General features: G+C 33.9%; 1 protein-coding gene across 1 annotated transcript in view; it reads left to right on the top strand.

Annotated features, from left to right (window-relative positions):
- The first annotated feature begins 10,844 nt into the window (after window positions 1-10,844).
- LOC127736036 (ADP-ribosylhydrolase ARH1-like) overlaps window positions 10,845-21,899 on the top strand; it is a 28,165-nt gene continuing 17,110 nt past the window's right edge. Inside the window, exon 1 of the mRNA XM_052246535.1 lies at window positions 10,845-11,249. Coding sequence (XP_052102495.1) covers window positions 11,025-11,249 — 225 coding nt within the window. The 5' untranslated portion in view covers window positions 10,845-11,024. The remainder of the gene's footprint in view (window positions 11,250-21,899) is intronic.

The raw sequence follows: 21,899 nt of genomic DNA, 5'->3' as shown, positions 1-21,899 counted from the left end.
ATCTACTGTTACATAATTGCCCTGTTTTTTTCGACAGGCACATCTATTCTTTCCTAACCCGAATAATCCAGTCGTTATATTACGCTCACTATCGAAAGGCGGAGAGAATCGGAGACGGTAAGGGCTTGAATTATTCGAGTTAATTCTTTCCAGAACATTCACATTTTAAAAAACCTTGCCCAATACAAATGGTAGACAGTTTAACTGCTTGTCGAAAAGATATGAAATTGTCAACAGATACAGCTGACGGACTCAAAAACAGGGAATCAGTGGGTTCAAACTGGTTTCTAGTGTTTGACCCTTACAAAATGCCAAGTTTGTTAGCAAGAAGATAACCTTCTCCGACTTTCCATGGACAATTGCCATTATATTTCTTGCTTCATCTTTTCCACGATCAACAACTGGGATAGGAATAACAACGTTTCATCAAATGTCTACTTCTTCTGAAACTCTATTAGACCGACGTAACATAGGATTGGCTTGTTTTCCATTGATTGGGAATCCTTTGCACGTTCATTTTCTATACCCTTTCCCGTATCACACAGAGAGCAAATTAATATTGGTGGAAACTCTTCTGATATAACCGATTTTCCATATAAAGCATGTACAGTTTGTTTACAATTAGAACATAAAGTTGTATGACACACAACACATATCAGGTTTTGATCATCATCATTTGTACATGTGTTTTCGTCATCAGTATTTATATTGAGCTCCATGTTTGCTAAATCAGAAAAATACTCTTCGCTGTCAGTTTTAGCTATAATTAAGTTCATCGGGGAGTGAGGATGATGTTAGCCCAACTTTTGCAAAGCTTTGTATGGAGCTCTGTTTATGCCTGAATGGTGTCTTCTGTTCTTTTCAAATTGTACAAATTTGACACTTAACAGGCCAGTCTATTCAAAGCATCTATGTGATAACCATATCCTTGATATCAGGATTAGCTTGCTTATTGGCACTTAGTATTAATAAAAAATGCTAAATTAACCTCATACTTGTAGATTGTAACTTCTGTAGGCTTTTTTAAGATAATTATTTTATCAAAAACAATTATTTTTTTTTACAAATTGCCTAAATTTAATTAGTGAATCTGTTAAAAAGATCTTAACTATTTCAGTGATTTTGTAAAATCCCTAGTCAAAATCAGGGATTTTATAAAATAACTAACCAGTTCAGTGATTATACAAAATCCCTGAAATTTCAGCGATTTTACAAATTCACTGTAACATATTTACTATAAGTCTCCTATCCTCGGCTCCAAAGACTGTTTTTATAAAGAAACCTGTTTATTCACTTGATTTAGATTTAAGGGATTTTTTTCAGTATCAGAGAGATTTGGAAATATAGGATTATCTATATCAATCTCATTAAAAAGAATTATTGATACTTATTTTTTTGGTTATTTTGACAATATAGTAAAAATAGGTTTTAACCATCTTCATCTTCTACGGTTTTACCAAGGAGGTTGTATGAGACATACAACCCTCCTTGGTTTTACAGATTATATACGTTCTTTGGCTTCCGATGAATTTGAAATATCTGCCCTTTTCTATAAGTAAGTTATGATCACTAATACTTATGTTTGTAACTAAGCTTCCAGTTTCAAAATTTGAATATCTTCGATAAAACTCTCGGTCGTGTTTGTCGTTAATAGATATAAGAAGATGTGGTATGAGTGCCAATGAGACAACTCTCCATCCAAGTCAAAATTTATAAAAGTAAACCATTATAGGTCAAAGTACGGTCTTCAACACGGAGCCTTGGCTCACACCGAACAGCAAGCTATAAAGGGCCCCAAAAACACTAGTGTAAAACCATTCAAACGGGGGAAACCAACGATCTAATCTATATAAAAAACGAGAAACGAGAAACACTTATGAACCACATCAACAAACGACAACTACTGAACATCAGATTCCTGACTTAGGACAGGTGCAAACAAATGCAGCGGGTTTAAACGTTTTAATGGTACCAAACCTTCACCCTTTTTCTGAAACAGTAGTGTAACATCACAACATAGAAAGACACACTTTAAAATGTCAACTGAAATAGCTTAACTCAATCAAAGGACATATTAACACCAGTGAACATACACTTAACAAATAAATTTGACCTATGATACAATGTAAATACAAAATAAATAAACTAAGGGAAGAATAATAAAAGTAACATGTTATACCGCTATGAAATGTTAAACAATTTAAGAAAAACAATATGCTCGAACAAAAATATCAGCCATTTGCAATTACTTTAAATGCCTTTATACAGAAATTTAAAATATTTGTTAACTAGTGTGCAAGAATGCTATAAATGAATCGGCATGCTAAATATATCGATTATATGCTTCTTCATTATAAAAGCTTGATAAAAAACCTATCATTCGAACAAGTAAAATTTCAAAAGCTTAATATATTGCTGGAAGATGAAATACAAGGATTGAATTTGCCTGAACATAATAAATGTCGATGATATAGTGTAAAGTAATTCTTATAAATAAAAAAAATTAAAAAGCAATATTTGAACCACATATTCCAAAATAAAAGATCATAATACGAAATTTTAAATGCCTCAAGGTGATTCACAACTGTCATTTTATTAGATTTTATTATTTAAATTTTGATACAATAACGCAAAAAAAAAAAGAAAGAAATTCTTTTCCAGAACCAAAATTATATTAGAAGCAAAGCTATGTTTGTCTTTCTGAAACAAATCAATAAATAATGGTTAAGGATGTTCTCGAGTTAAAGTTTTACAAAAACATCATATATATGTGGTGTTGTTACAAAGCTGTCTTCAACAACAATGCAGAGCGCTGAATAACATTTTGATTTTATTGACATACTTGAAATTATCATAACATCTTGAATGTATATTACTTAGACTCTTCAATGTTCAAATCTCAGCTGGTTTCAACTACTTTCGGATTTGGACTTTGATTTAAGAAATTCAGAGAAAATTGATCCTACCTCTTATAGAGTTACCCTTTGAAAACGAGAACAATTTAATATATCAATCAAATATTCAAAATTGAGACAACTCTCCGCCAGAGACCAAATGCACTGGTAGTAAGGTCGTCATATCGAGGAGCGTTTAGTACAGTGATTTTGTCATAGTTTGGTTAAGTTGGTCTGGGATTAGTTAGGTTACTTCCAAGAACGATTGCCTCAGTTCTTTTCAAATGAGCAAATACAAAGTAAATTACATGTTTGAATCTATATTGTAAGTCAAACGATATAAATTGAAATGGTTGTTTTTAAGAAATTAACGCAGGATAACCAAAATGTCGAAATTGGTATGGTTAGTTAAGCGATTGACATGGTTCTGTTAAGAGTCTAGAAATTCGTCATGGTTTTGATCAAATTTGTCATGGTTTAGATCTATATTAATACATATATGTTTCACCTCAATATTGATAGTTTGTTTGAAGGCGCTTGTGAAAAATTAAGTTACACAATTAACCAATTGACTAAGAAGGGAAAAAAGCCTTTTTGACCAAATTTGGTGGGCGTAAACGGCAAACCGTACATTTAAATATTTTTGTCCCCCGCGTAACGCGTTGTGGGGGACATGGAAATACTGGGCGTCCGTCCGTCAGTGTGTTCGTCCGTCCGATCTCACGTGTACAATTCTTGCCAGATTTTTATGAAACTTATATCATAGGTTTATATCAGCAATGTCTTGGACGAGTTCTTAAATCAGTGCCGATCAATTATTTTTAAAAGAGCTATACCCCTTTGAAACATTAATTTTATTTAAATTGCATTGTTAGTGCTCTCATTTGTACAATTCTTGCCAGTTTTTTTTATGAAACTTATATCGTAGGTTTATATTAGCAGTGTCTTGGACGAGTTCGAAAATCAGTACCGATCAATTAATTTAAAAGAGTTATGCCCCTTGGAAATATAAATATATGGAGAACTGCATTGTTGGCGCTCTCATATGTACAATTCTTGCCAGAATTTTATGAAATTTAAATCATAGGTTTATATTAGCAATGTCTTGGACTAATTTGAAAATTAGAACCGATCAATTTTTTTTAAAGAGTTATGCCCCTTTAGAAATATTTATTATATGGAAAATTGCCATATGAACGCTCTAATGTGTACAACTCTTGCCCGATTTTTATGAAACTTATATTATAATTCATATCATCAATGTACTTGAAGAGTTAAAAAATCAGTGCCGATCAATTATTAGTCCCCTACCGACGAAGCCCGTCCGTCTGTCCATCCGTCAGTCCGGCAAATCAGTTTTCCACACTTTCTTCGTTCTTGAAAATATTGATTTGATATTTAGTATATATTTTTGCCATGACAAGTTATAGATCAAGTTCGAATTTTGTTCCGGTCTGATGATTTAGTCCAGAGTTATGGACCATAATTCTGGACCATATCTAATGTTAAGAGTACTATGTTAAACCATATTTCTGTACAAAGGGAGATAACTCATTTTTTAAAAGACATTCTTTGGTAAATTATTTGAAGAATTTTTTGGCAGGTTTGTTTGTTATTTTGTATAAACTAATTTTCTGAATGCTATATATATATATATATAAATTATGAAGTGAAATCCTTTAATTAGATAATAATCTATTTTTATTAATGTATATATTACGTTACATTGTGTAGATAAACAAAATTGTTGACATTTTATAGATAAGTTACAAATCTATATTAGTTTGTGACAAATAAAATATTTGGAACTATTAATTATATTTGATTATAATTTGAAAATAGATATACACTGTATTACATCATATCTAATTTTAGAGAACTATTAATCATATCTAATGTTAAAGTGTTTTCCACACTTTTTTTCATCATGCTTGAAGATATTGATTGATAATTGGTATATAGTTTTATCATGACAAGTTATACAGGTCAAGTTCGAAATTTTGTTTCGGTCTGATAATTTTGTGCAGAGTTATGGTCCTTGGACTTGAAAAATTCACTCATTTAATCAGTTTTCCACACTGATTTTAGTCATGCTTGAAGATATTGACTTGATATTTTCTTTTTGTTTACACCATGACAAGTTATCGAACAAGTTAGCTTTTTGTTCCAGTATAATGAATTTTTACCCGGTAGTGGACTATGTATTGCCATGCAATACTCTCAGAATGCTTGTTTTAAAAGAGTTGTGCCCTTGAAAATATTGCTTATATGGAAAATTGCAATGGTATCGCTCTCATGTGTTCAATTATTGCCAAAATTTAATGAATCTTTTATCGTAGGTTTATATCAGCAATGTCTTTGACACTTTCGAAAATAAATTCTGATCAAATATTATTAATGAGTTATGCCCCTTGGGAATATGAATTAAAATAGAAATCACATTGCATTTGCTCTGAAGCCTTCATTTCCCTCAAGATATTAATAAAAGTTTTAAGAACAAAAAAAGTGCATACGATATACATTTTCTCTAGGAATAAACTGTCAATTTGCTCATTTTATATCAAAAACATCGCTGTAGAGAAATGAATGTATAACAGTACTAGCGACTTACTAATCAAAGTGTTGATAGATTGATTGGTGTTTAACGCCACTTTCAACACTATTGTACTATTTCGTGGCGGTCAGTTTATTGGTGGAGGAAGCCGGAGTGCCCGGAGAAAACCACCGACCTTCGGTAGGAAAACTGACAAACCTAGTCAATTTAGACTTGAGTCGAGTGCACCTGCCTCGTGCGGGATTCGAACTCACAACCTCAGTGTTGACTGGCTAGTGATACAGTAGTTCGACTACTTAGACCACTGGGCCACCGAGGCCCCGTTCAAAGCGTTTGAAGAGGCAATGTTAATAAAATTGAGAATGGAAATGGGGAATGTGTCAAAGAGACAACAACCCGACCATAGAGCAGACAACAGCCGAAGGCCACCAATGGGTCTTCAATGCAGCGAGAAACTCCCGCACCTGGAGGCGTCCTTCAGCTGGCCCCTAAACAAATATGTATACTAGTTCAGTGATAATGGACGTCATACTAAACTCCAAATTATACACAAGAAACTAAAATTAAAAATGATACAAGACTAACAAAGGCCAGAGGCTCCTGACTTGGGACAGGCGCAAAAATGCATGTTTTTTGAGATCTCAACCCTCCCCCTATACCTCTAGCCAATGTAGAAAAAACAAACGTACAACAGTACGCACAGTAAAACTCAGTTTAAGAGAAGTCCGAGTCCGATGTCAGAATAGGAAACAAAAGAAAATAAACAAAATGACAATAATACATAAATAACAACAGACTACTAGCAGTTACTGACATGTCAGCTCCAGTCCTCAATTAAACTGAGTGAAAGATTATGTCTTCATCATATGAATATCAGGCACAATCCCTCCTGTTAGGGGTTTAGTATTATACCATCATAAAATATATGAGAAGAACATAACCCGTGTCATGCCAACAACTGGTTTTAGAATAAATATGTTTAATCCCGATGCAAAGACCCTATAAGTGAATCAATATTAAAGCCAAAATATGCAATCTTTAATGACCTGACAACAGTATCGTAACTATATCCCTTCTTAATAAGTCTGTTTAAAGGTTTTGTTAGCTTATGAGGTGAATACTGACATTTTTGTGCTTTGTAAAGAATATTACCATAAAAGATTTAAAATGAAAATAAAATATACGTAGAGATTGAAACTACTCATACTAAAGAATACCAGTCAGTACAGTTAAAATGACCACACATTACTGGTCCCTTTACATCATTTCAAGTAATCAGTATCATACAGTGTTGTTTTATTATATTACAAGAGGTTTTCTATTCTGAAATACGAATGCTTTTATTTATCAGTATTGCATATTTCCTAAGAAATACAAAATATTATTACCTTGAGTGTTGAGTAGAAGCCTCAGTAACCGGTATCTATACTAATAAAATAACGAACGGTCCATTTTTTTAGCCGACGTGACGTAAAAACGTGACGGATCTTACTACCAAAACCTTCCCCAAAACAATAAGTACAATGCAATAAAACACGAACACACATTTACCCGATTCGCTCATCCTCAAAGTAAAAAAAATGCAAAATATGAAAACAATTATATTCAAAATAAGGGACAAGGTCACCCGAATGCTGTACAAATATCAATGCAACGAACGGGAAACCGGTAAGGACATATTTGGATTCCAAACCGATATTGCTAAATGCCCAGCTGTTACATGGTAAAGAAAAACCCAAAATCCTACGATAAAGGATCTCGAAAAAAAACTACCGATCCATTAGGAGGACAGCTAAACCCCTCAGATATCAAAACGAATGGTCTGATAGTTTCCCACATGGAAATTACAAATAGACCACAAGAGCGCATGTCTCAAACAATCATGAAAATATCTGCAGAAACTTTCCTCAACAACAAAATATAATCCAAAACATAAAGTATACGATGTGATGATAATAAAATTTATCCATGAAATTAATTTGAGAAAGCAATGTCAAAGATGTTGGAAGATTCTTTCTGCAAAAATGTTCACGTCCGCTCTCATCGGCATGAAACAACACTCCCGGTTGTAGTAAAAAACACAGGATGGGTTCAAACAGAAAGATTTTGAAAGCAGAGAAAACTGTGCTTCTTATAATCATCATGACTCCGAGTTCGGTATTTTTGTTATTTTACTTTTTATAAGATGACAATACCAATACTAAAAATTCAGGCTAAAAATAAAGCATAGTTACTTTAGTTCAGTCACGGACCCGCGGATGTGTTCTAGTACATTTTAATATAACCGCCCTCCATGAGTTACGCTAGTGAAACACTCCTTTAGCTCAGTTGGTAAGCGGTGGCTTACTGTCCCATGGTTTCCGAGATCGAATCCCGGCTGGTACAGTAATGAATTTTGGAAGGTTAATCATGCTCTCCGGTTACAATTGTAATTTAAAAGAGGTCGCTGCTGTATTATTCCTTAAAAGCCAGTATTTATTCGCCTGAAATTTGTTGGCCGCAGATCAAAGAATGTAAGCATTGAAGAAAGAAACCATTGAAAGACGCACTAAAGTTTCAATTGCGATTTGGTTTAGGAATAAATAAAGGCAACAGTAGTATCCCGCTGTTTAATAGTCATAAATCGATTAAGCAAAAACAAATCCGGGTTACAAACTAAAACCGAGGGAAACACATCAACTATAAGAGGAATACAAAGGAACAACAGAAACACTGAACTGCAACAAAAACAAACGCCAACATACATAGAAACGGACTGTTTGATAACGACTGCCATATTCCTGACTTTGTACAGGACATTTAAGAAACAAATGGTGGGTTGAATCTGGTTTTATGGCTAGCCAAACCTCCCGCTTATACGGCAATGTTAAAACTACCGCTAAAATGACAACATTACGTGACAGGAATACAGTACAAACAAACGCAAGAACACTCAGCACAGAGAAATACATAATATAATATAATAGTACATACAAGATGTAAACCACAGAATAACAACGGACACCTCTCATGAATTCAAGACAGCACACCAGGACACCACAAACGAAGTATAAACTACTGTTAATAACATAAATTAAAACGCCTATTACTGTCTATCGTTAACATTAGGTGGGTCATTTTCAAAAAATTGTCGACTTTTTAGTATACCTATGCTTAAAATTATATTTTTGATGGAAAATACAGTTGTAATGGTTTTTAAAAATGAAAAGTTTGAAAGATTGATATCTGCAAAAGGAACTTGTTTAGAATGTTAATAATAACTCTGACGAAACAATCCACCGCTTCTTTATTATTTATGTACATATTTTTGTACAAACTGAATTCAATCGGCGTACACTAAATACATGTCTATCCTGAAACCAATACTAGATCAACCGTTAATTTTTTTTCTCCCTATGAATATGGAAATATTCAGAGTTGATTTCAAAAGCACAAACCATACTAAAAACTTAACACAGCATAGCAATGTAGAGAAAAAACAATTAACACATTTAATGAAAAAAATTAGTGGGTACCCTTTTATCGTGTCTATGCCGTTACCGACAAATTAATTAATTACAACAACATTATTCTTGTCAAAAGTGCAATTACGCGTTGCAAACCGAGCTCACAACAAAAACATTATCACTTCACCAAAGGGAGAAGTTATTTCACAACAACTTTCATAAATGAAGACATTTGTCAATGCTGATATGTCTATCCTGTTACTATATATAAAAAAAAGAAGATGTGGTATGATTGCCAATGAGACAATTCCCCACAAGAGACAAAACGACACAGAAATTAACAACTATATAGGTCACTATACGGCCTTCAACAATGAGCAAAGCCCATGCCGCATAGTCAGCTATAAAAGGCCCGAAATGACAATTGTAAAACAATTCAAACGAGAAAACTAACGGCCTAATTTATGTACAAAATAATGAACGAAAAATAAATATGTAACACAGCAACAAACGACAACCACTGAATTACAGGCTCCTGACTTGGGACAGGCACATACAAAATGTGGCGGGGTTAAACATGTTAGCGGGCGCCTAACCCTCCCCCTAATCCTGGGACAGTGAAGCAACAGAACAATACAAGAACAATACAAAACAAATACATATGATCATCAGCAACAAACAACGACCTCTCAATTACAGGCTTCTGACTTGGGACAGGCACATATAGAATGTGGCGGGGTTAAACATGTTAGTGGGCGCCCAACCCTCCCCCTAACCTGGAACAGTGGTGTAACAGTACAACATAAGAACAAACTATAAAAATCAGTTGGAAAAGGCTTAAAAAAGAGGGACGAAAGATACCAGAGGGACAGTCAAACTCATAGATCGAAAACAAACTGACAACGCCATGGCCAAAAACAAAAAGACAAACAGACAAATAATAGTACAGATGACACAACATAGAAAACCAAAGACTAAGCAACACGAACCCCACCAAAAACTGGGGGTGATTTCAGGTGCCCCGGAAGGGTAACCAGATCCTGCTCCACATGTGGCACCCGCCGTGTTTCTTATGTTATTACAAATCCGGTAAATAGTCTAATTCGGTAAGTAACATTCGTGAAAAGGGAGGGTATTGTAGTTACGACATAAGGAACATATCCGATATCATCTGTGAAACGGTTATTCCATAAGCAGATCCTGCTCCACATGTGACTTAACTCATCAAATGGATACAAATAGAAATACATCTAACAAAAACACAGATAACAGTAACATGAAAGACAGTATTTGACTGAAACGTCTTTAAAAAGTATATCATTACATATAATTATAAACATAATGAAATGTTTGGTTGATTGAACTCGTTCAAAGGTTACAACGTCTTAATCATATACTAAATGGAATACTGGTATCGGTAACAAGATAGACAAAAAAATAACATGACAGAACTTAATACGGTGATATATTGTTAACGTACGTTCCTGTTACCAATAATAAAACGACAAAAGTAACCTAACATGCGAGGGAATTACTTGATGTTGAGTTTATCAGAAAGAGAAAAAAATGCTGAACTTTATGAAGTGCTATCTTAGCCTTACGTTGCTAGTGGTTATTTTATAACATTTGAAAACCAATTTTAGAGATATTTTTCAGTATAGTATTGAAAATTTACAAATAATCTATCATTATACCAATGAAAATATTTAGAAGTTTTTACTCTTGAAAATCATTTGATCGGTCATGAAAAACGTGGTTAAAATTTTATCGAAATCTTTTCTAAATAACTCAAAATTTCCTTTGAACATGCTAACAGGAAAAACAAAATATTGCACCAATTATCAAAAAATGTTTCAATATATTCTTGTGACATTATCAAGATTGAACCGTAACAATTGTTTGTTTAGAATTCCTAATAAAGAGGGCGGTTTAAATTAGTAGCTTTGATTCAATTTTCGACATTGTTTTAAATGACCTGAGTATTAGGGCTAAATGTGAGTTGGTGTGGGAAATAACCGAAAAGTATTGTCTAACATAAACATCACAAAACAGAAAGTAGAAAAACCAACTCGTATAGACAGCCGTTGCTAATGCCTACATTTAGAAGCAGAAATATTGTTTTTCATTAAAATGGCAGATCCAATATTGGAAAGATATGTAGCCGCGATGGTGTTGAGTGGCGTAGGTGACGCTATGGGATATAAAAATGGAAGTTGGGAGTTCTGTCAATCAGGGATCGATATTCACCAAGAAGCCGAAAAATTGGGAGGAATTGAAAATTTGAAGATAGAATTACCGAATTGGATGGTTAGCGACGACACTGTTTTACATTTGGCAACAGCGGAAGCTTATATGGTATTTATGATTTTATTTATCGGTCTTTCTTTTGAGTTCCTGAATTGGGACAGGCATATTAAGAATTTGCTGGGGTTTAACATGTTTGATGGTGCTCAACCCCCTACCTGACCTGAGACAAAAATGTAACAGCACAACACAAGAACAAACTTTAAAAATCACTTGGGAATGGGTTGACTCATCAGATCAGCACGAAGCACACAAAAACAACTAATATACAGACAAAACACACATAGTCCCGATATAAGAGAACTCGCAGTTACTAAAAGTTTATCAGGTGTGCCCGTGACCAAAGATTCTGAAAGCAAAAAAAATTGTTTGAGAGCAATAAAATATGAGGGAGCCTAAATTTTATAAGTTGAACTTTGCCTGCGTGAATTGCATAATTGCATAATCTTGTGAACTGAAAATTTACAAACAATTCGTATCCTTTAAATCATGACAATACCGAAGCAATTGCTACTGCATGATAGGATGATGCAATGTACCCTTAGGGACTTAATAGTCCGCCTGGTGCTACTTAATTAGAGCCTTTCATGCACAAAAACTAAAACTAAGCTGTTCTCTTGGATTTTATAAAAACATGCAAGCCCCTTTATTAATTTAGCATTGGCTAAAACTTTGTTTGATCGGATTAAGTTACCACATTAAACCTTGGTTGACTTTTTCTAAAGAATTGCATGGGAAATAACAAGCATTATTCCATACTGATAGATTTTTAAGAAGGTTTTTCTATATGAATTGGATTTTTAATAAAACTTGAGGAAAAAGTATATTCGCCGCGAAAAACGTAGCGTGTTTTTACGTGTATAATTATGGTAAAATTGTTTGATGTACAATTGGTTTTGGTAAATATGTGTCACCAACTACATTTGCTCTATCGGAATACGCAATAAAACAATTACTGTCTTTTGTTTCGGTAAATATGTGGTTTAATTGACTTTTGAATAACGGATATTCACTTCGACCGTAATGTATTGTTCATAAACGTGTTTGTCCTTTTCAGAAATCTGTCGACATTTTAATTTCACGTTTGTCAGATTTCCACACCTTGCTAAACCACTGAGTGTTTCTCCAGCGTCAATCATTCTCTGCTGTTTAGTAATCACTGTGTATGTACATTTTGTTTCCACTATACGTTTCTGACTATAACAGCTTCCAATTGCTTTTGAGCATTTCCATATGCTCAAGTCCATGGGTGTTTCGGATAAGCGAGAATTCTGATATAGGAACTTTGGTAGGCAACAGAAACTTGTGTTATCCGAATTTGGATAAAAGAGGTAAAACAGATTACCAAGGAGAAATAACTGCTCTTATCCAAATTCGGATAAGAAGTATAGATTGCCTACCTCACAGAGTTTAGTATGCAATGAGTATCCTTATCAAAATTGGGATAAGTATATCTATATTTAATATTAATTCGTCTTGGTTGTTATCCGAATTCGGATAAGAAGATAAAATGAATTATACATATGAGTTCCATTCAAGATTTTTTCCCCGAATCCAGATAAAAGTGATATATTTATATATCAATTAGCCTTGTTATTAATTTTCTTAGCTAATGATTGATTGGTTGTTGCTTGTTTATTGTTCAGTGGCAAATATTTCATGTGCATGAAAAAGCAAATTAATAAAGGAAGGGCAAAGATTCGTTCTACAAACTGCTTTCCTGGAAAAAATGTTAGTCTTTCGTTTGTCATTGGCAAAAGCAATCATGATAGAAAAAAAGAGAAAAAAAAAACACCGTCCAACATACCATCAAAAGGAACAACGAGGACCTCGCCACGGCGGTCGAGTATCATAAAACTTTCAAGTCAGACCGGGTAAATTGAAATAAAGGACAATTTGACGACAGATAATTCAGAGATGTTAAATGAAAATATACTAGTAAATCGACTAGTCTATTTTTTAATTAGAATTCCATTCCAGGCGAATATTTACATAATATACAGTTTACAAAATACATGAAGCGAAGATTCACATAAACATATGTTAGGCACTCACAGTACATAACTTTCACAAAAAAATAATAAAAGGGTCCTCTTAAGATCTGCCAAAATCTGCATAGAATAACAATATCCTTTAAAACGTTTTATATTGTATTGTTCCTTCTCGCCTTCAATTCTTTTAACTCTAAAACAGAGTCCTTGTATAAACATTTGTCACCAAGAATGCACCAACTATGCAAAAAGAATTTTACATAAATTCTGCTTGTTAACCTGACCTAAATTGCCACCAAATAATCAACAAAAATGCACTAACCTATTAATACAGTTAGTAGAACTCTTCTTAAACTATCACATGTTAAAAGGCTATGACCTCTAGGAAATCGGATACATTACACACCACTGATAACTACGATACAAAAATAATTTTTAAAATTACTTGAACAGATAAAAGTAATATTGTCTTATTTACACTCTGTCATTCCATCTTTTCTATAAGCATGTGGATTTAATTGACCACAGGAAATTATCACAACACATTTCAATAAATAATAAAACAAATGTAAAGCTCGTTAAAGTCCGCATACTGACAATTTGATAACAAAAACAAAGCAATGTCAAAACAAGTTATATGAAAAATAATTCTAAAAAGAAAATTATCTAAGTAAATTTATCACTTGAATTTTATTTCTGTTTAAATCTTCTATTAAAACACGTCTTCTATCTCGTTACCTATATTTTGAAATATATAAAGTCACTGTTTGTTCTTGTTGGATCCCACTTTTGGCAACAAAAATGCCACGACGGTCGAGTATCATAAAACTTTCACGTCAGGCCGGGTACATTGAAATAACGGACAATTTGACGACAGATATTTCAGAGATGTTAAATGAAAATATACTAGTAAATCGACTAATCTATTGTTTATTATCAGTCCATTCCAGGCGAATATTTACATAAGATACAGTTTACAAAATATATGATTCGAAGATTCACATAGAAAAATGTCAGGCACTCACGGCACATTACTTTCACAAATTTCCACAAACGGATTTCGTTACATTCCGTATACAAAAGAATTAGGCAACAATGACCGATACGGTGTACACAAAAAATAAAAACACGCATAGAGTTCAATACTATGCAGAAAAAAACCATGCAACAGTGTCCTTTACTGTGCGGACAAAAAAACACAAAATTAAATACAAATGAATAGTAATGTAGCACAACCTTTCTATGAATCTATAATGGTCCTCCCAATATCTGCCAAAATCTGCATAGAATAACATAATCCGTTCGAACGTTTCATATTGTATTATTCCTTCTCGCCTTCAATTCTTTCTTCTCTAAAACAGAGTCCTTGTATAAACATTTGTCACCAAGAATGCACCAACTATGCACCAATAATTTGATCTAATTAATTCTACTTGTTTACCTGACCTAAATTGCCAACAAATATGCACCAAAAATGCACCAACCTATTAATACATAATACAATTCTACTTAAACTAACACATGTTAAAAGGCTGTGACCTCTATGAAATCGGATAAATTACACACTACTGAGAACTACGATACAAAAATAAATTGTAAAAAGAATGAAATAAATGACTTTAACAGATAAGAGTTATACTAGCTGTCTTATTTACACTCTATCAAAGGATGTTGTGGGTGTTCTTTATACGTGGACAGTGCTTCACGTTCACTATATACAAGGCATCAGCTTTGATCATTACGCCAAACCGATGTGATAGTTGGGATATGAAAGAAGTGAAGGAATGTTATTATTTCTATAAAACAGTCACAAACACGTACGTTTGATTGGTATAAAATATGATTGTAAATAAACTCATCCTAGATAACAGGATTAAAATTTAGTAAATGCGCCAAACGCGCGTTTCGGCTACAAAAGACTCACCAGTGACGCTGGTATAGAAAAAAAAGTTGAAAATGCCAAACTAGCTAACGGTCGAGAATAGTTGACTATTGTCATTTGCATAACAAATATCATGTTCATTCCATTCAACTCAGACATCACTAGGTTTATATAATTGCGAAAAAAGTAATGTCAATTTAGTCTGATCTGCGGCCAGTTTCAAAAGCTGTCTTAGGACTTAGACATGTCTTAGGATTGTCTTAAGACATATCTAAGTCCTAAGTTGGTTTCACAAAGTTGTCCTCAATTAGAACATCTCTTAAAGTTGGTCATACAGTTAGGACTACACGAGAGGTGTCTTATGATGGTCTTAGGATAGTCATAAGTTTATTTATATAAATAACACTCATTTTATATATCAATTTTGCAAGTTATCTTATTATTAGGCTTATTATCTACTCTCCTTTTCCTGCTCATAACTAAATCTTTATAGGTTGACGAATTATCATCATTTGTTAAGTGCAAATAAGTTCAAAGGGGCGCAACTCCTAGAAATAAAATTGAATCGTAATTTCCTGTCGATATGCACATCTACATAGTATGTCCTTATTATCTACAAAGTTTCATGAAATTCTGTGGTGTTGTTTCAGAGGAGTTGCGATGACAAACTGTTGCAGTAGTACATTGAAGCAAATAAGTTCAAAGGGGCGTAACTCCTAGAAAAAAAAATGAATCGTAATTTCCTGTCCATATGCACATCTACATAGTATGTCCTTATTATCTAAAAAGGTTTCATGAAATTCTGTTGTGTGGTTTCAGAGGAGTTGCGATGACAAGCTGTTGCAGTAGTACATTAAAGCAAATAAGTTCAAAGGGACGTAACTCCTAGAAAAAAAAATTGAATCGTAATTTCCTGTCGATATGCACATCTACATAGTATGTCCTTATTATCTACAAAGTTTCATGAAATTCTGTGGTGTGGTTTCAGAGGAGTTGCGAGACAAACTGTTGCAGTAGTACATTGAAGCAAATAAGTTCAAAGGGGCGTAACTCCTAGAAAAAAAATGAATCGTAATTTCCTGTCGATATGCACAACTACATAGTATGTCCTTATTATCTAAAAAGGTTTCATGAAATTCTGTTGTGTGGTTTGAGAGGAGTTGCGATGACAAGAAACAGGACTGACGGACAGACGGACAGACAGACGGACGGGTCAAAAACATTATACCATCCGCAACTTCGTTGCGTGGGGTATAATTAAATTCAACTCACTAGTACAAAAAGAAAATGTCATCATTTTAGGTTTTTTTTCTCGATTTTGCATCTAAAGTTTCATATGAATATTGGTGCATTATTAATAGACTAAGGATTTTCGTATCCCTGACATATATTACCTTAGCCGTATTTGGCACATCTTTTTGGAATTTTAGTGTCCTCAATGCTCTTCAACTTTGTTCTGGCCAGACCTTGACCTGACTAAAATTGGCAATTATACCACATCTTCTTTTTTTTTATAAAAATCATGCAGAAAAACTATCCGGCAACGGTTGTTACCGGCTTGTTTTTTTTCTACCTTTATATTGCATGTAATACTTAAATTACCTGTGTATCAATTAAATCTTCGCGTATATTGATTTCTTATAACAAACGTCCCTTCGAAAACTTTATCATGTATAATTTCTTTATAATTTTTCCTTATGGAACAGACATTTCATAATAATTATTCCATGAAGAATAAAAATAATATACCCCTTAAAAGTTCTTCTTCTTTACATTTTGGAACACTGACAGGAGGCGAGGGTTTAGCAGAAAGGATATGAAACCTTGAAGGAAAGCCGTAAAAAAAAGGAGTAATGAGAGAGCAAAAAAAGCCGTCGCCAACCCTTAGAATTTAAACCAACTTGAAATTTTTATTTTTTTTCGAACTCAATAGTTACGGACATTTAATTACAGGTGTGTTTATCCGTGGTCAAAAATTTTGGACGGGTTGTACTTAATGCAGAACCGACTCTTAAACATATTCCTGCAAAGTTTCAAAACATTTCGCACTGTAATTTCTGAGGACTGCAATTTTCTAACCCGTTTGATCTGCCTTTCAAACATTCCAAACAATACTTGCTGTCATACACACTCTAAAGCATGTACTTTCTTTGTTTACTTTATTTAACTCTAACCAAGTCTTTACAAAAACAAAACAAACTAAGTTTGAACTTTAATTGTTAATTCTCTTGCAAGGGTTCTTTGTAAAATGTGACTCGCTATTCACCGGTTGCGCACCATCAACAACTACGTGGAAGGGTGGCATTAAATACCCGAAACGTAAGCGGTAACTGACAGCAATGTTCGTGCCGTTTTCAGACAAGACAAAGAGCCTCCAGATACCGACATTGCATACCTACGCAGGTTTTTGTGGACAATACGTATCATATAAGGTTTACACGCAGTAGTTTCCTATAACTATAGGATGATGCTCTACAGGTTAATAAACTGCCTTTAATTGACCAGGCATGACATTACAGATCCTCGGGATTTTGTCATTGTAGGTAAAATAGAAATACCGCTAGCGTTCTCCGTTCGTTTTCCTCTATTGACGCAATAAGCTGAGAGCTACGTGTAGAACAAGAGCAGAAAGAATATTATGTAAAAATATAAACTTGCAAATTACCGTTCGGGTATCAGACATATGTGGAACATGCTATAGGGTGCTCAAACACGTTCAGTGGGAGCCTTTGGAAACATCCGAAAAACAAGAATGTGTCCATAGTATATGGATGCCCCATGCACACTATCATTTTCTATGTTCAGTGGACCGAGAAATGTTGGTCAAAACTCTAATCTGGCATTCAAATTAGAAAAATCATATCATAGGGAACATGTGAATTTAGTTTAAAGTTGATTGGACTTCAACTTCATCAAAAACTACCTTGACCAAAATTTTAACCTGAATCAGGACAGACAGACGAACGGACGGACGGACGAACGGACGCACAGACCGATAACCATAATGACCCTCTGATATCGTAGGGGCATAAAAAACAACCAGACTATTAAGTTTTGTGTTTGTTTTGCAGAGATTGGTTGAATGTTGTTTGTTTTTCGTCCAATGACAAATATTTCATACATTTTCAGGACGAGGTTCAGTAGTGGGGTGACAGTATGATATCGTAATTGATAAAGTAAAAAAATCAAACTGGCTTATTATTTTTATTATTATTGATTTTGTTCAAACCTAGAAAAACCATATCGTCCCTATCCCCCGCAAACACGTATACCTTTCCCATCCTATAATTACAAGCAATGATAACAGAAAATGATTATTCTAAAAAAAATGGTATCATCTTCAATGAATCAATAATTGTGTAGGATACCTGGGTCGTGTTTTATTGGTCTCTTCTGCACATCTCTAGAATGTCTTCTAGTGAAGAGTAAAAAAAAGAATCTGTACCTCCTCTGGAGATATTCTACGGTAGATCAATAAAACAAAAATTTAATTCGCGTCGAATATAAGCAGATTTTTGTTATTTTGGATGACATAAATGAAGTTTACGGTGATTTTTTTAAAAATGAAGATACGTCCGGTAGACATGACTGTAAAAAGTGTTCGTAACATTTTTCTTTGTGCTTTCCTATAACTCAATTTTGCTAAACAAATCAGGCTAAAACCCCCACTAATTGATTTTTAAGAATAATAAACTGCATACGAATTCGTCAATGTTTGTCTGGAATATGATAAATAAGGACATCGTGTCTATCCAAATTTGTTTTTAAGTAACCAAACTGGATTACTTTGGAATAAAGTAAAGATATCGGAAAGTTATCAGAATCATTTTCTCTTGTGGTCCTCGAAGAAAATCTTCTGGTCCTAACTATTACTATTGCAAAATTTCGATGGTCAAAACCTTCGGATCACCCTCATTTCAAAAACTTTCATTGTACATGGATCTATATGCAAGTATACAACGTATACCATAGGTTCTCAGACTACTAGTATGTTATTCTGTATTTAATAAATTCGTTGGTTGTTAACTGATTGATACTTCAGTCCGGGAGAACAAGATTTATTTCAGTACTAGTTGTAATTAGCTTTGAACATACTTCCAGTAATTGCAAATACTAATATTTCGGTGCTTTGTGTCTAATGTCTTAATGTTAGTTTTTTTGTGTGTGTCTCGTACCAATCTTTTGAGTTACTAGTAATCTAATTGCAACTGATTTGTGCAGGTTGTTCTTGTATTGTACTGTTAAACCACTGTCCCAGCTTCGGGGAGGGTTGAGCGCTCACAAACAGGGTGTACTGTTACACCACTGTCCCATTTTATGGGGTGGGTTGGGATCCCGCTAACATGTTTAACCCCCCTCCACATTCTGTATGTGTTTGCCTGTCCAAAGTCAGGATTGTCGTGGTTGTCGTTTGTTGTTGTGTACGTTTCACATTTGTTGTTCGTTAATTATTTTGTACATTAATTAGGCCGTTAGTTTAATCATTTGAATTGGTTTACAATTGTGATTTCGGGGCCTTTTAAAGCTGACTATGCGGTATGGGCTGTGTTTATCGTTGAAGGCCATACGGTGACTTATAGCTGTTAATTTCTGTGTAATTTGGTCTCTTGTAGATAGTTGTCTCATTGGCAATCATGCCACATTTCCGTGTTTATATCAACCCTGCCCTATTTATTTATGTGCCTGTCCCAAGTCTGGAGCCTTTAGTAAAGTGGTTCATGTCTCGACTCATATTTGATATTTTGTAAATTGTTTTGTTATGTATAATTAGACCGTTATTTTTTTTTTCGTTTGAATTGTTTCACACTTTTCATATCGAGCCTTTTATAGACGACTCTACATCATCCGGTTTTGTCATTTGTGTTGAAGGCCTTACGGTTGCCTAAATTGCTTACATCTTCTTCATATTTGAACTCCGGTGGATAGTTGCCTCATTAGCAATCATATCACATCTCTTAGTTATATACCGGACTTTAAACTCGTGTTTTTATAAAAATGCATGAAATATTTGTCACTGGGCGTTAAAAATTAGCAGCAAACAATCAATCAATTTAAACATGTGTTAAATAAGATGAAAATCATTTGATATTTATTCATTTTTTGGGGTGGGGGACAGGAGAATTTTATATATGAATATGGTTGCCTGGTAAGATCTGAAAAATAGGCATGATTAGCGACAGATTAAAATGAATAATAATGGCCTCTTCCTTTCCCAATTCTTCATCTATAAATTTAAACTGACTACAACGGAATAGTCAAATAGTGTTGAAACTAGCGTTAAACACCAATAAATCAAAATCCCTTCCTAAAATATGAAATAGTCGTCCTTTAACTGTTATTGTCCGTGTAGTTCTTATATTTATCCAGCTTATCGTTCTACATGGATGTCCTACTAAGGCTGCCATACCATAAAAACATCTGCATTCATAAATTTTTTAATGTCATTTAGACTAAACGACGCCATTTTTGCCTACACAGCTGCAACACTTGGTCAGCACCTCATAAGGAACATTCATGTCATGTTTTATATCATTCAATTTAGTAGTTCTCTAAAAGAATACATTTGTATGTATTTCCCATAGGGTCCTATAGTATATTATGTCCCCCCGCTGGCGGCCATTTTGGATGATGGATCGGATACAAAGTAACAACATTTAGTCAACACCTCATAAGGAACATTCATGCCATGTTTGGTTTCATTCCATTCAGTGGTTTTCTAAAAGAAGACATTTGTATGTATTATCCATAGGGTCCTATGTTAAACTACGTCCCCCGCTGGCGGCCATTTTGGATGATGGATCGGCTACAAAGTAACAACATTTAGTCAACACCTCATAAGGAACATTCATGCCATGTTTGGTTTCATTCCATTCAGTGGTTGTCAAGAAGTTCAAAATGAAAAAAAGTTAACGACGACGACGGACGACGGACGCCAAGTGATGAGAAAACTCTTCGGGCCTAGTGAGCTAAAAAGGAGGGGTATCTTTTATTGTTTGATTTTTTTTTTTTCGCCAAACGCGAACCTATTTTTTTTTTTTTACCTTTTTCAGCGCTATCAATAAAAAATTTTTTTGTAATATTTAACACTATAAGGTATGAAGTAAATCTGGATTCAATATATATTTTTTGGTCATCTGTTTGGCCTGAATCTTTTCCCCAGCAAAGTGGGGATAAGAATATTTTTTGAGAAAAAAACATAAAATCTCGTTCGACACCGTCGATAGGGGACTAAAAAAAACATACCACCCCCCTTTTTTTGAGGTTCAATGGTCGTTCCCTTATTAATCAAAATAATAATTAAAAATAAATGCTCTGAAAAGTTTCCTATGAATCAAATACTGAACTGTCTTGTAGATCGCAAATTCAATAGTTTCCTTATATTCTTTTATTGTTTTAACCTATATAATTCATATCTGCTCAAATCAAAATGTAAGAACAAGTGTTTGTCAAAATGATGAAATTGGTTTTAACCTCATAAGTCTGTTAACCACTGCCTAAGTATTTGTTACAAAAATATGAAAATCAACAAATTCATAGGTCTGTCTTAAGTTTGTTCCTCAACAAACAAGTGATGTGCATCGTAAAATCATATTTCATGAGATAATCATGTGAACTGGTTTATCTAACCTCATTAACATGTCACTTTGATAGCTCGTGAGAAAAGATTCGTAAATGACCACAATTTTCTACTCTAACATATGTATTAGTAATCTTGCTACATGTCTCTTCTTTATTATTTTTTTTTTTCAATTTTGCCCCTTTAACAATTTTATGCTATAACTAAGATATTATCATTATACTGACATCTGCAGACAAGGGCAATCAGTA

Source organism: Mytilus californianus, unplaced genomic scaffold (assembly GCF_021869535.1).
Source record: "Mytilus californianus isolate M0D057914Y unplaced genomic scaffold, xbMytCali1.0.p SCAF_3, whole genome shotgun sequence".
Classification (NCBI taxonomy): Eukaryota; Metazoa; Mollusca; class Bivalvia; order Mytilida; family Mytilidae; genus Mytilus; species Mytilus californianus.
This window is presented reverse-complemented; position numbering and strand designations above follow the sequence as displayed.